The sequence below is a fragment of the Caloenas nicobarica genome, chromosome 22 (genome assembly GCF_036013445.1).
Source record: "Caloenas nicobarica isolate bCalNic1 chromosome 22, bCalNic1.hap1, whole genome shotgun sequence".
NCBI classification, from domain to species: domain Eukaryota; kingdom Metazoa; phylum Chordata; class Aves; order Columbiformes; family Columbidae; genus Caloenas; species Caloenas nicobarica.
In genome coordinates this window covers 1,024,428-1,039,617 of record NC_088266.1, presented here as the reverse complement: position 1 = coordinate 1,039,617, position 15,190 = coordinate 1,024,428, and the positions used below count along the sequence as shown (strand labels likewise).

Genomic DNA, 15,190 nt, shown 5'->3' with positions numbered 1-15,190 from the left:
CGGGCACATTGGTGACTCACGGTCACCCTGTTGTCCCCCAGAACTCCCACGTCCTTCTCTGCAGAGCTGCTTTCAGCAGGTCAACCCCAACCTGTACTGGTGCCGGGGGTTGTTCCTCCCCAGGTGCAGGACCCTGCACTTGCCCTTGTTGAACTTCATCAGGTTCTTCTCGCCCAGTCCAGCCTGGCCAGGTCTGGCTGGATGGCAGCGCAGCCTCTGCTGTGTCAGCCCTTCCTCCCAGTTCGGTGTCACCAGCAGACTGGCTGTGGGTTCAGGCCCCTAGAAGCTGCTGCGTGTGTAGATATGAGTATCCAGGTGCCGTCCATCAATGCGAGTGCAGTAACCCAGCCAGGAGTGCTGAGACCTTCCCAAGTGGGTCAGTGCGTGTTGGTGACACTACACTTGTGGGTACAAAGGCTTTGCTGTCAGAGCTGGGCTCCTCAAGTGGCAGGTTTTGTTCTTTAAAGGGCACCTGCTTTTTGCTAAGTAGTAGACAGCACAAGTTACAAACTTTACAATGGATAAAGCCCCTATTACTAACTGCCAAATTTAAAAAAAAAAAAAAAAAAGGATTTGGGGATTTCTTTTGAACTTGTCCTGTGAAGACAAAGCTTTTTGGAGCAGTCTGTTAATCCCAACAAGGAGTGTTGGTCAGTGCTTGGCTCCTCTGTGTCCAGCCACGTGTGAGAGCCACAACAAGCTGGTCAGAGCTCCGTCTGCAAACTGTGGATCTTCCGCTGCTGCCATGTCCTAGGTATTGAGTTGTCTCCTTCAAGATCTCAGAAGCCTTTGCCCTGTACAACAGGTGTGGGAGCATCTGTTGAAATCTGCATTTTGAACAAGCGTTTCTGTGGCTGCCCTGGGCAGTGGTGGAGTCACCATCCCTGGAGATGTTTAAAAGCTGTTCAGACGAGGTTCTCTGTGACATGGCTGATGACACCAAGCTGGGAGGAGTGGCTGACACGCCAGAGGGCTGTGCTGCCATCCAGCGAGATCTGGACAGGCTAGAGAGTTGGGCGGGGAAAAATTTAATGAAATATAACAAGGGAAAATGTAGAGTCTTGCATCTGGGCAGGAACAACCCCAGGTTCCAGTACAGGTTGGGGAATGACCTATTAGAGAGCAGTGTAGGGGAAAGGGACCTGGGGGTCCTGGTGGACAGCAGGATGACCATGAGCCCTTGTGGCCAAGAAGGCCAATGGCATCCTGGGGTGTATTAGAAGGGGGGTGGTTAGTAGGTCAGAGAGGTTTTCCTTCCCCTCTACTCTGCCGTGGTGAGACCTCATCTGGAATATTGTGTCCAGTTCTGGGCCCCTCAGGTCCAGAAGGACAGGGAACTGCTGGAGAGAGTCCAGTGCAGGGCCACAAAGATGATTAAGGGAGTGGAGCATCTCTCTTATGAGGAAAGGCTGAGGGAGCTGGGGCTCCTGAGCTTGGAGAAGAGGAGACTGAGGGGTGACCTCATCAATGTTTATAAATATATAAAGGGTGGGTGTCATGAGGATGGAGCCAGGCTCTTCTCGGTGACAACCAAGAGTAAGACAAGGGGTAATGGGTTCAAGCTGGAACACAAGAGGTTCCACTTAAATTTGAGAAGAAACTTCTTGTCAGTGAGGGTGACGGAACACTGGAACAGGCTGCCCAGGGAGGTTGTGGATTCTCCTTCTCTGGAGACATTCAAAACCCGCCTGGACGCCTTCCTGTGTAACCTCACCTAGGTGTTCCTGCCCTGGCAGGGGGATTGGACTAGATGATCTTTCGAGGTCCCTTCCAATCCCTAACATTCTGTGATTCTGTGATGGTTTAGTGCTGGAGGTAGTTATGGTTGGACTCAGTGATCCTGAGGATCTCTTCCAATTGAAACGATTCTATGATTCTACGATCCTTTTCTGTAAGTACAGCAGCTCCTTTAGTGCCAGGTTTGCTTTCTAAAAACAGAGTTGAATTGAAGAGGAGGAGGCTGAAGAATGAGCTCAGACAGAGTCGGGCTGGTGGGTCAGTGCTAACGGTGTTCACAAGTGTAAGTCAGAACGTTCTGGCGAACAAAACTGCTCTTCTATTCTCCAAACCTTAGGGCTTTCACCTGGTGGTAGAATTTGGTGGCAGAATACTTTTAATGAACGGACTAGGTGTAGAAGACCTCATCTATAACCAGATCCCTGTTCTGCAACTTTTTATTACAATTGAAGGTGTTTAATCTAAAAATATGTTGGAGCGTACTCCCGTCAGGCTTCCCAGCTCTCCTGTGGCTTTAAGCAGCTCATTGTTACGTAGCAACTGAGTGAATTCTGGATTTAAAAGCTCAGGTCTTCAAATGTTTGGGTTCAGGGCATGTGTATTTGCTTAAGAGTGAGGATTAATCACAGCAATGCTGTTGTGCTGGGATAAGCATTCTAACCATCTGTAAAGGGCAGTATTTAATTGTCTGGGTCTAATACTGTGTTAACTTTCTCCTGTTCTAGGTCAGGAAGACTACGATAGATTACGACCCCTCAGCTATCCACAGACAGATGTATTTCTGGTCTGTTTTTCAGTGGTGTCTCCTTCTTCATTTGAAAATGTGAAAGAAAAGGTTGGTTGACCTCTGCCAAGCTGCTGCAGTGCTTCTGGAAATACATCAGGACTTACCTTAGGTGCTTAGTAACAAATATCGTGTCTTCTCTGTCTTTAGTGGGTACCTGAAATTACTCACCACTGTCCAAAGACTCCTTTCCTGCTTGTTGGGACCCAAATTGATCTAAGGGATGATCCCTCAACAATTGAGAAACTTGCCAAGAACAAGCAGAAGCCCATAACTCCAGAGACGGCTGAAAAACTGGCCCGGGACCTGAAGGCCGTCAAATACGTGGAATGCTCTGCGCTCACGCAGGTGAGGGTTGGTCTTTGACCGTTTTTGCTTGCTTATATTCTATACTTCTTTTCAGTTACAGGGAAAACCAGCTCAATATGGATGTTGAAGGGTATAAGGTGTGTTTGTGCTGTTAATAATGTAACTTTGTCCTGTTGTAAGGCACAAGGACTTGGCAGTGGTACAAAGAGAATCAGCCTGTGAAGATTAGAGATAGAGAGGTGATGGAGGAGGATGGGATCACTGCGTTTGCTTTCGTGTTGGAGGAAAAACAGCTACTGAAAACTTGGAAGGTGTGTTAGGGACAATAAGGGGCCTGGGACACAGAATGCAGCTTGCTACTGAAGAGAGCAGGAAAAGGGAGAAAAAAAACCTCTCAGAAAAGTCAGTTCTGGTACTTATAAGACTTTAAGTTTTCATAGTCGAGAAGCTTCTTTCTCTTCCGGTGCCGTTGGTGGTGAGTAATGTTTCCTGTGTCCGCCTGAAGATGGAAGTTCTGTTGAAGCAGAAAATAACAATGAAATAGTTCTTAAGACGTAAACGTGGTGATGTTGCGTGGACTAACTCGTGAACGTGAGTTTGAAGCCAACTAAAACAGCTGATTGGAGGCCAGGAAACCTGGTTTCATTTCCCTTTAAGGCAGGAATCCGAGGGTGGGAGCCATCGGCTGGCGTGTCGCCTTTGCTTTGGGTACCCTGGGAGCTTCATCTTGCAGAACTGACTATGACTCTTTCAACAATTTCCTTCATGCTGCTCTGTAAAGAATTTGTCCCTCACCTGATGTGCACAGTATCAAGTCCCGCGCTCTTTTCAGTTTTGTCGCGCATTCATCTCTTGCATCTCGAGCACAAAGCTTTATTGCTAAACTTCATCAAGCCTGAAGTTCTGCTGATATCTTGCAGCTTTGGCCCAGGCTGTGTGTTGACTCTTCCACTTGGGATCCTGAGGCCTTTTTAAAAATTTTGTAATGAAGCTTTGCCTGCGTGTTTGCTGAGCAGGAAAAGGCTTTTGATGGGATTGTGCAGGACCCTGGCACTGGAGCTGCACTGCAGCTCATCCTGGGAATCCCTGCCCCAAAGGTGGTCTCGGCTGCGCTTCCTCACTGCCCACACTCAAGCTGAGGGTTATCTGTGTTTGAGCTCTAATTCTCTTAGCTCCGTTCAGCCCCAAAATACCACTTTAGGTGGTGTCTGGCACATCCTGAATGCTGCAGAACCTGCTGTTGGATAAACGCATTCCAGGACCTTTTGTCCTGAGACCCTTTCCTCTGTAGCTTTAAACTTGCCGTGTTTAGTCTGCTCAGATGGCATGGAAACACTGAGTGTCACCAGAGTAAGAGCTGATATGATTGAGAATATCAGTGTTTATCTATTCTTTTTATTTCCAGACAGCCTAAACTGTATCTGTTGCAGAGAACAGCTTGATGTGCTTGGAAGCTCGGCCTGACCAGAGCACTAGTGCTTGTACATACACGTGGGCGGTTTTAGGAACTGAGTAACCTGGGCTGGGGGTTCCGAAGCCTCCTCACCTGCAAGACCAGTCGCTTTGCATCTGCTCTGTTCTCCTTTTGCTGGTGACTCCCCTCACTAAACCCCTTTTCTCAGTCTAGTCGGAGCTGCCCAACAGAAATGCAGATGATCTGCGGAGGGTTGTTTGAAGTTCCCGGCTGCCGTTCCTCGCCATGAGCATTATTTTCCTGCCTGCAAGGCCCTGTTGTAGGAGCCGGTTTCAGCTAAAACTGGGCTCAGCTGGGTGCTTCAGTCTCTCTTTACCTTGGCTTCTGTCTACTCAGTTCATCTCAGCGATCTAGGGCAGGTGTGGGTTGTTTTCTCTTTTTTTTTTCCCTTCTCAAATAATTTACAAATGACTTTGACACCGCAGTAGCAAGTAATCACTAAATCCCAGGGCGAGAGCGTGGGTTTTTTTCTCTGAGAGGCAGAATTTGCTTGTCGGTGTGGAAGAGCTGATGTTCTGAAGGTACCAGGTGAGTCCTAAGAGGCAGAGCTTGAGTTTTTCTGTAAAGACAGAATATCTGCTCCTCCCAGTCTGGGTGACTCTGTGCTGTGAGGAGTCGGTTCCATCCTCCTTTCCTCAGGCTGGGGAATCCCGTTTTGTGATGAAGACACTTTTAATGCCCTTCTTCAACTTCCCGACACCACTGTAAAAAGTGGATAAAGACTTTGCTGTTAGGAAAGGGTGACCGGCAAACAGATGACAAGTAAAATGCGTGTTGCTTTGGTTACACTTAGGAGTTAACTGTTTGAGTGGACTTTCTGAAGTTCAACCTTAGTACCTAACACAAGGGAGAACTTGGAGTTCAGTTCCTTTCCCTCCTGCTGCTGGGTCGACAGTTTTGGCACAGATTCTATAACGTGTATTAAACTGCATGTGAACGGAGCGTCAGCACAGGAGACATGTTACTTTATCCTTTTTATATATATATATATATATATATATATATATATATACACACACACACACACATTATACTTATCAAGGCCTGTGTGCCAGTGGTATCAAACACATCTCCCTTCACATGGTTACTCTTGGATCATCCAGGCTTTTAACCCCAGTCCCATTTTCACAACAATTTTGTCCGTGTCCTATTTCTTCTCCTCTTCCCTTATCCCAATTTTTTGCCAGATCCTTCAAAACAAATCCTAAATTCTGTTCTCTAAAATGAATTTCTCTTGTGCAATAGGAAGACAAAAGAGGAGTCCCCAAGCAGGAGAATTAAGGAAACATGTTTTCTTGACTCTCGCCCTGCCTGGGTTCTTAATCTAACACTGCATAATTGAGTTTATTCTACAACCTTATTCTTGCAGATAAAGAAAATCTAATTAGTACACAGACTTCACATAGGCATTATTTATTTGAAGTCTCTTGCTCTTTTGTCAGTCTGGGCTGCAACTCATTAAAAAAAGGAAAAAGGTGCTGGGGAGGATGTACAGAATAATTGTACCTGGTAATTTCCATAACTTGTGTTCTTTCAAGTATAATCTTGCATGTAACATGATGGACTTAAATGCTTCCAGGTGGAATTGCCTTAGAGATCTCCCGCGTATGTGTTTCAGCAAACCAAGATCAAAGGCTTTTTTGAAAAGGGATAGATCCAGTCTAACCTGTGAGGGAGAAACCAGTTGCATTTGAATGATTGAAAAAAAAAAAAAAATCCTAATTTTGGAAAGACTACAATTGTTTACAGGAAATAATTCCAGTTTTTCTCTTTGGCTGGAGTCAAGCAGTTCTGACTGTGGGAAGGTTGCGCTCACGACAGTAGATTTAGGCGAGTCCAGTCGCAGAAACCCGGGCGGGTGTCCCCGGTGTCTGGGTGTCCCCAATGTCCGGGTGTGACGTGGCTGTGCCAGGGAGCGGTGCCGCTGGTGCTGCTGCCCCCCTGGCTCTCACGGCACCGTGTCCCCTGCCCCGCTGTGATCCCGCAGCTCAGCGATTCCCACCCTGATGCCGTTTCCGTCCTCCCGTGAGTGGTTCTATTTGCTTTGGGAACCAAGCTGAATAACTGAAACGCGCCGCTCGGTGCCGGCTCGCGATGTCGATGCGGCAGCCGCCGGTTAAGGCGTCACATCTCTGGTTAAGGTGTCACATCGCTGCTTATTGACCGGTATCCGATGTGTGAAGATGCCGATGGCTCAACCTTCCTGGAGCGGTGCTGTGTCCATCCCAGCTGCTGTTTTCTGGAGATGTTCAGTTATTCAGGGCTGAATTCACAGAGCACAGGGACTGTTTGTTCTGCACTGAGTCTGCACATCGAGGTGGCTGCTTATCCACAGTGGGTGACTAAAAAGGTCCCCCTGACCTTGTGGATCCCTGTGGTGGGCGAGCTGCTCTCCACTGGGTTTGTTCCCCTGTTAAATCCCTGTTAAATGTTAATTCCGGAACCACCTCCTTTTGTGTGGCCCCTCTCGCCCCCGTGTTCTTGCCGCTGTTTGTGCCTCTGCCCTTCTGAGTGTTCATTTTGTCCAAATCGCTCCGTCACATGTTCTGTCTCTGACATTGACTTCTGGGTCATCTAAATGACATTTCCTCCCGGGATCTACTTTGTTTTTCTTCTTTGCAAAGTAAATCTGTTTGCTGCCTCTGTGAATTCAGCCTGCTCTATCCTGAATGCTCTTTGTATCTGCTTGTTTTTTCTCTAATCCTCTAACCTGGCTGCTGTTTTTTCTCCTCCCCTCTGTCTTGTAGAGAGGTCTGAAGAATGTGTTTGATGAGGCTATCCTAGCTGCCCTCGAGCCTCCGGAAACTCAGCCCAAAAGGAAATGCTGTATATTCTAAACTCTCTCCTTCCCCTCTTGCTGCTGCTTCCTCTGTCCCACTACTGTAGAAACCTGGTTATAAAATGAATAAAACCTTGACTGAAAGCTGTTGTCTGCTTACCGCCTTAGAGCAACCTCTGTATTAGCTCTTGGACTGAAAATGATACTTAAGATCTTTAGTAAAATGTTGTGGCTGTGGAACACGAACTGGACTCGCTTAACTCTCTGCTGCTTGGGTTGCCAGATGCGGGTAGTTTTATAATTCAGGCTGTTGGGGGAAAGGAGCTGCTTACATCACTATTTAAAGAAAGATCAAAAGAGTAAGACGTGATGTTTGATCTTCCAGAATCCAACTGGAAGAAACGATGCACGTTTTTTTTCCAATTTCTACTTGTGACTCTTGTTAACTGTATTTGCATGACAAAAAGTACATGAAAGGGTGACCTGCAAGTGACGCTGTAACGTGAAGGGTTTTCTGGTTCTCCTTTGTGCAGTGAGATGTTGTTCTGTTGCTGTTGCTTTGGCTGTCTGTGCTGTGGTGGAGTATTTGTCAGTCCTTGGGGGGAAGGAAATATCGATGTACTTGCTATTGCTTTATGAACTGTTAAAATTCCTGCTTTCGCTAACATGGTAGAGCTCTTCGTTTCAATGATGGATCCGTAAAGCCTGTTACTGTAAGATGTAAAGCTGCTTATTACTCTCTTGCTTCTGATTTCTATTGTTTCAAGGAGAAAACATCAATTGTAGCTTGTCTTTACGTTTTGAAATTAAAAATTGCGGTTGTTTGTATAAATGACTGATGAAGCTTTATTCCGATTTGCATTTGCTTCAGTTTAACCCTCGACGCGATGTGCGGTTCCCGCTTCGTGCTCCTCCCGTCCCCACTTCTCTGACCCCACACGCAGCTTCTGGGCTTGACCGGCTGCTTTAACCCTCGGATGTTCGGGACCAGCAGCCTGACCAGGGCATAAACTGAATTCCTTGTTGCATGCTTGGCCCTGTCTCTCCCTGACACACGTGCTCCAGATCCTGGAATGCAGCACTTTTTCCGCTTCGTCATTAGCATGTGAAATGTCTTAATAGCCAAAAAAAAAAAAAAAAAAAAAGCCTTAAGGAAATGACTTGGGTACATGTCTTTTGCTTCTTGTGAATTATACTGGCGTGGTCTCAAAGGATCCTGCTCGGAAAACGAGACGCTGTGTGAGGAGCTGCTGGCGGCAGCGCCGCGGAGGCTCCGGGAGCTGTCGCTGGCAAACGCGGCCTCGCCATCCCGGGGGTTCGTCAGCCGCTTGGTTTGCTGTGCTTTTGTTTGTGTGCAAACTCAAAAATGAGACTGCCCCTCTCTCTCTTTGCCCCTTTTCAGAAAGGCCTAAAGAATGTATTTGACGAAGCGATATTGGCCGCCCTGGAGCCCCCGGAGCCGAAGAAGACTCGCAGGTGTGTGCTGCTATGAACGTCCCTCCAGAGCCCCTTCTGCAAAGCTGGTGTTTGATGTCATACTAAAAAGCAATGTTTAAATCAAACTAAAGATACAAATTTTAAAATTTGTTTTCGCAATAATGACAAATGCCCTGCACTCCCGTCTCCCCCACACGATCCCTGTGTGAGATGAGAATGTTAGTGTTTATTCCCTGGTGCCCCCTCAATTCAGTTAAACTAGTTAATTTTGAGTAATTATGTATTATCAGAAAACACTGATCAGTACTAGTTGGTTTTTTTTATTTTGTTTACTGTTTCTAATTTTGTTTTTGTTTAAAATCCAGGCATGCTTGTGATGACTTTTTCTGTAACAGACTAATTCGAGGCTGTTTTACTCAAGCCTTGTCCCTTAGGCCAGTCTGGCAAGATTTGGTTCTGGTTTCAAGAACTTGTGGGGCTGTTGTGCAGCCAGACGCAGCCTGGGTGTGAGCAGACTTTAGTGCTAAAGACAAATACAGGAAAGTAAAATGTCCCAAGCTGGTGCTCCTCTAAGGAGTGTAGAAAATGTATCTGCATCTCCTCTGAAGTTGCCTTGTTTCTCCCCCTGGCTTTCTGCTGCGCAGGTCATAAATTTCTACCCCATCCTCTAAGTTATGAAGCCTTAGGAATAGGAGAATCCTTTTCTCTGGATGCACCATCAGACTTGAAACTAGCTTGCCAGTCTCTTCTTTAATCTTGACATCGTCAGCTTTTGTTACGTGATAAAGAAATAGCTGCACCTTTTAAAGCGTGATGCAGTTGGCTTTTAACCAATCCATCTCCTGCCAATCCTTAATGAATAGAGAAACGCTTGCAATGACCCGCGCAGCCGCTGCTGCTTGGACACCGCAAGGACCTGGTGGGGGTTGAGCCGAGCTCCGAGCTGGCCCTGGTGGTGCAATCTCTTCTGGATGGGGTGGAAAGTCAGACCTGTGGCAGGAGGGGTTTCTGGTCTTTAGTTTGGCACCATGTAGGGACCAGGTGAGGGCATCCCCTTTTTTCTGCATTTTGCTCGTTAAGTAACCTTGAACCTGTGAGGTGGGTTCCAGCCGCTGAGGATTGTGTGCAGCGTCTGTACGTGGACTGACTGCAGCGTCGTAGGGGTTTTACCAAAAATACATTTTGGCTTGCAAATTCAAAGGGGTTTTTTTTTAAGACTTAAGGAATCTTCTCCATCTTCCAAAATTCCAATTTCTTGTAGACTCATTAGTGTTGAACCAGTGCTTTTTCATGTCTAAGTTCTTTGTATATGCATTCTTTTCAGATGTATTAAACATAAAGTATCTTCACAAGCCTGCCTGAGGGTAGTTATTTCCCCTGCCTTTCTCCGGAGTGTGAAGCACTTGTAAATACGGCTTTTATCCCTTGCGAGCCCCACTCTCCTCCTTGCAAGTTAGTTTGGGTCTTAATGCTTGATCCTGTCAGTTCATGATGTCCCCTCAGTTCTCTTGGGATCGCTCTGATCTTTGCTGTCATACCCAGCGCTGAAGGGTGGTTCTTAACGAAAGGGAATACTCGTCATTGTGCACATTCCCAAATATTAAAGGTTGACTTTTGGGGCTTATTGGGCTCTTGCACCTCTTCTGTCAAGAACTGAATCTTTGCGGGGGTTTCCTGTTGCTCTCTGTTTACGGGCAGATAGAAAAACCCTGAAGGGCCAAATGACATCATACCTGTCTCCATCCCAAAAACGCACAGGATTTGTTATACCTTTTGGTTAATTGTCCAAAGAAACGGTGAAGTCGATGCATAACTTGTATTAATTATTAAAACACATTCCAAAGAGGCTCATTAAAGGTCACTTTTATTTTAAGAAGCTGCTTTGTGGGTGCCGTAACGCAAAAGCTCAGGGTAAAATGTACACTTTTTCATAGCAATTAGTGCTGCTGCTCAACTTCGTGGTTCAGTTTTTAATGGCTCTCTGGGGAGGTTTGGCTGCAGGTCTGTGATGTGCAGTTGAAAGTCCTGCTGGTGCTTGTGACGTCTGGTGACAGCTGGGCCTTGGTGGCTGCTCCGTGTCCCACGAGGCGGGTGAGAGCCTGGCCCAGGTTCCCAGAGAGGCGGTGGATGAACCATCCCTGGAGACATCCCAGGCCAGGCTGGACGGGGCTCTGAGCAACCTGAGCTGGTGCAGATGTCCCTGCTCATGGCAGGGGGGGCACTGGGGGAGCTCTAAGGTCCTTTCCACCCCAAACCATTCTATGATTCTATGAATGGCTCTCTGTACCAAGCTAAACTTGATTCGTGTGTGAAAAGCCAGCAGCGTGACAGGTGACCAAGGCGTTTCCTACATGAAACGAGGCAGGAAAACTGCCTCTGAAGTGGAAGGAGAACCTTCAGGACTTGTGCTTTAGGTACCAAGGTTACCCTGTCAAGCGCTGTCTTGGCTACATCCTTATGTGGGGTTGCCTATAGGTGTCTGGTCACTATACACTGTTTTTACAGCAGTGATCTGTGCCAGCCCTTCATGTGGGTCCGTTTGGCCAAGCAAGGAAATCTGTTCTGTTAAATCCATGCCACAAGGTTAAACTCGGCTCTGGAGGGAATCCTGGAGGTGCTGGATGACAGAAAACCGTCCTTTTCAAGGAGTGGTGCATTTACTTTACAGAAGTCTGATAGCTCCATGAACCTGCTGGGACATGGATGTGCCAGTCCTGAGAGAGGACAAGATGCTGGAGCTGGTTAAACAGCCTGAAACCACCAATGGGCTACAAAGCTGCGGAGGGGTCTGGAGCATCTTTGTGCTGAGGAGAGACTGAGAGAGCTGGGGCTGTTGAGCTGGAGAAGAGAAGCTGAGAGGGATCTGATCAATGGGATCAATATCTCAGGGGGGTGTCAGAGGATGGAGCAGACTCTGTTCAGTGGTGCCCAACGCCAGGGTGAGGGGCAACGGGCACAGTCTGAAACACAGGAGGGTCCATGTGAACATGAGGAGAAACTTCTTTGCTGGGAGGTGCCAGAGCCTGGCCCAGGCTGCCCAGAGCGGGTGTGGAGTCTCCTTCTCTGAGACATTCCAACCCGCCTGGACTGACCTGTGTGATCTGCTCTGGTGACCCTGCGTGAGCAGCGCTGGGCTGGGGGATCTGCAGAGTCCTGCAGCCCAACCAGGCTGGGATTCTGTAAATGTTGAATTTTCTACATCCTGCCTCTTTTCTCTGGAGCTCGGCAGTGAGGGTTCTCTAAGGCCAGGTGTGTGAGATGTTGCCAGGTTATCAGAGCTCCTCGGTGACTGTCTCCCTGTGTGAAGACACAAAAACCAGGCAAAAGCAGGGAGAAACGTGGCTTTTTCCCTTTCTGGCCTGCCTGTTTCAGCTGGCAGGTTTGCAAGCAAAGGGCTTGGAGGCAGGTGGGAATACTTGGCACTTCCCTGGTGCGCGGCGTGAGCTGGGGCTCCCTCGTGCTCCTGCTTTTATTGTACACCAGAGGACTCGCCCGGCTGCAGATGCTGCCAACTGTTACGTGTGTTAATGGGGTCTCATGTGAAGGACCAAAAATCTCCGGTGGGAAGACAGCTGAGGAGAATATTAAAATTGCTCCAAGGCCTGAAGGCTGCGTGGAACCTGAAGAGCAGCTTCTTGTTTTAATGGCTGGGATGCAGGGCGATTTCTTAATGCAGTTGTTCACGTGAGTCTTCTACTAAGTAGCCGCTTCTTTCTGCACAAGGAATAGGTGATTTCTGAGTTTTGTTTGGCTCTTGTGTGAACCTCCAGTTCCTCAGACTAAATCAGTTTTGCTTATAAGCAGGTAGTGAGCGGAGCCTCTGGCTGCTCTGAACAAGTGGCTCCGTGTCTCTATGAGCCGCTCGCTGTCCCTGATGTGACCATCCCCGTTCCTGCCTCGGCCGTGTGTTCCCACACCACCCTTCACGATTGCTCTGCAGGGAGACATTTGCGTTCACTAATTGCACGGAAATGTAAGCTCTTGCAGGACGCTTTCCTGCTGAACTGGTGGACTCTGCTGCCTGTTCTTTGTGGCCAAGCTGATGCCAAAATGACCACAAGGGAGGAGGCAGGAGGGTAAGGGAGGAGGTGGGAGCAGGCGCAGTCTGACCCGTTCAGCCGTATCAGGTAAACTCTCGGATGACAAATAGCATGAATCAGTGTGTTTTCCCACTGCGCTGTTGTCAACAGAGCTGAAATATGGAAATGGAGGACTGTGAACTAAACAGGCAAGTGCTTAATGTGAAGAAAAGTCCTGTCTCTCTGGTAGGGGTTGTACTTGTGTCAGAAATGCAAACCAAGGGGTTGGGCTCCAGGGTTGATCACTGATGGGCAGAGCGCTTCAGGGCAGGAGCAGGAGATAACTTCACACTCTTATGCTCAGTCCCTCCCTTGCTGATTTAGTTTAAGTGGAAATTTCCCAGTGTGGATAAGCTGGTCTAACCCACCCTGTGCTTTCTGTTGCTCCTGGCGTGGTCTCAGGCTGGCTGGTGCTGAGATTGGGTTAAACTGGCGGCTGTTTTCTCTCTCCAAGCTTCCCTGTGCTGTGCCATGGGGAACAAGCTGGAGATGAGAGTTTTTTCCTGCTCTCCCTTGCCTGTTTTCCTGTGGGGCGACAGGAAACTGTGTTACACCTTGGAAGAAATGGTGCTGCTGAACAGCAGGCACAGGTGGGTCATATTAAGCGTTTGGGAGACCCGTGGGACGCGCTGAGCTCTGCGGCTGTCCCGGGAGGGGCTGCGTTTGCTCAGCCGTGTTCTTCACCCCTCTCCTTCCCAATAACGTGCTCATTCTTGCCATCAGCGCTGCACTTTTATACTTCTCACTACGCGGGTAGGGTATCGCGTAAGGAAAGAAGAGCATGTTTGATAAGAGAAAGGAGCGTTTTGGAGCAACGGCATCTTCACTAGCGTCACTGAGCCACCAGGCTCCCGAGCAGTTTGTTCCGTGGTGTTGCCCAAACTGCGGTACAGCCCCGGGCAAACGCTGCCCGTCGCCGAAAGGCTTTCCAGGCAGTTTGCCATCTCATCTGACCCGGGCATGGTCCTCAGCACCATTCACTCCCTCTGCCTGGGTTGTGTCTCCCTCCTCGCTCTTCCCTCGGAGGCTCCCAGAAAGGAGATTTGACAATTTACTTTATTCTTAGGTCAGATCAATATGTAAGTCTCCAAGTTGTCCATAGTCGACATGCTCTATTTCACATCTCGGAGAGTCTTTGGGGCGTGCTAGTTGGATTTCTGAAGTTGGATAGGTGAAACTTAAATGGATATTCTTCCCCAACAGCTGGTGGAGTCTGGGGCCTCGGGACCCAGCTGGAGTTGGTCCGAAGGGCCCCTGAGAGCTCGCGGTGTTGCTGCTGGGTCTGGTTTCACTTGGCAGATCCTCTCCTGCCGTTTGCTAAAAACAGCCTGATGATTTTGGCCTGTTCCCAAGAGGCAGCGATGTCCTCTGGTACTTGGCCCCTATATCGGTCTCATTTTGCACCTGGGAGCAGCTGCCTCCTTTTAAAACCCAGCCTTGGGAGGGCTTTGCTGGAGCTGGGGTGTCAGCGCTGCCCCAGCCCTCCCGCTGCCTCGGCTGACACCAACCGGCCTCTCTCGCCGCGCAGCTGTTTTCTGTGGGGTGTTCCCGGCGTCCTGCGCGGGGGACAGGCGCTGCTTCGCCTTCCCTCACCGCACAAACTCTGCTGCTTCTGAGCAACTTTCCTCCCTTTGCTCCTCTCGAGCTCCCGTTCTCCTGGCCGAGGACCGTGAGTCACCATTCGAGTGCCCGGAGACCTTCCTGTTAGTGAGCGGTAGAACAAATCGAAAAGATCAAGCGTGAAAGATAAAAACACCGCTTCAAATACTAAAAAGGAATCGTGAAGTGGTTAAACTAAGACTAGATGAGTTCTAGCTGGTGAAAGGAGCAGCCCCTGCTCCTGGCAGCGTGTTTCTGCCGGGTTTGTCACCTCAGTCCCGGGGATGATTTGTCCCTCTCAGGAGCTGAATCAGTTCCTGAAACCCAGCCTGGGAAAAGAGAAACTGCTGTGAACTCCTGCCCCGAATGACTCGTGCAGGGTTGCGCAAGAGGCCGGAGCAGGGCCGGGCTGGAGCTCAGCGCCAGGTGATCGGACCAGAGAGAACTGAGATCTGCTGCCCCGGCCCCGACACCGAGCCCAGGACCTCGCGCTGGCCCCCGCTGAGCTGCGCCAACCAACCCGCTCCGGACTGCAGTGAGATAAAAATATCATTTATTGTGGGCTTAGACCAGCATAAAAAGCCTGGATAAAAAAGAACCATAGAATCATTTTGGTTGGAAAAGACCTTTTATATAATTGAGTCCAGCCATTAACAGTCTTCATATCCAGCTGCTAGAAGGATGATGCCTGATGTCAACAAAACATGGTGGCTTTTTGTCTGGAAAGCTTTTAACAACATTTTATGCACATTTAAGTTCCATCTTCGCGTGTCCACTAGTATTAAATTTCAGAGCCCCTTCTACGCAGAGTATTTAATTTGCTTTCCATTTCATGATGCTGAGAATGTTTAGAAGCGAGTATATTCATTAATATGAACGTCAGCATAGGTGAAACTACTACATTTATCCACATTCAAGCTGGAATTAAATTAGTAAAAGAAAGGAGACTCAGGGACTTCATGCTAACAATACCATCTGAGCCTGCTGAGGAG

The 15,190-nt window shown here is 48.4% G+C and overlaps 1 protein-coding gene across 1 annotated transcript in view; it reads left to right on the top strand.

Moving 5' to 3' along the window:
• CDC42 (cell division cycle 42) overlaps positions 1-9,872 on the top strand; it is a 30,468-nt gene extending 20,596 nt beyond the window's left edge. Inside the window, exons 4-6 of the mRNA XM_065649841.1 lie at positions 2,463-2,572; positions 2,672-2,869; positions 8,486-9,872. Of these exons, the coding sequence (XP_065505913.1) occupies positions 2,463-2,572; positions 2,672-2,869; positions 8,486-8,575 (398 nt within the window). The 3' untranslated portion in view covers positions 8,576-9,872. The remainder of the gene's footprint in view (positions 1-2,462; positions 2,573-2,671; positions 2,870-8,485) is intronic.
• The last annotated feature ends 5,318 nt before the right edge of the window (positions 9,873-15,190 follow it).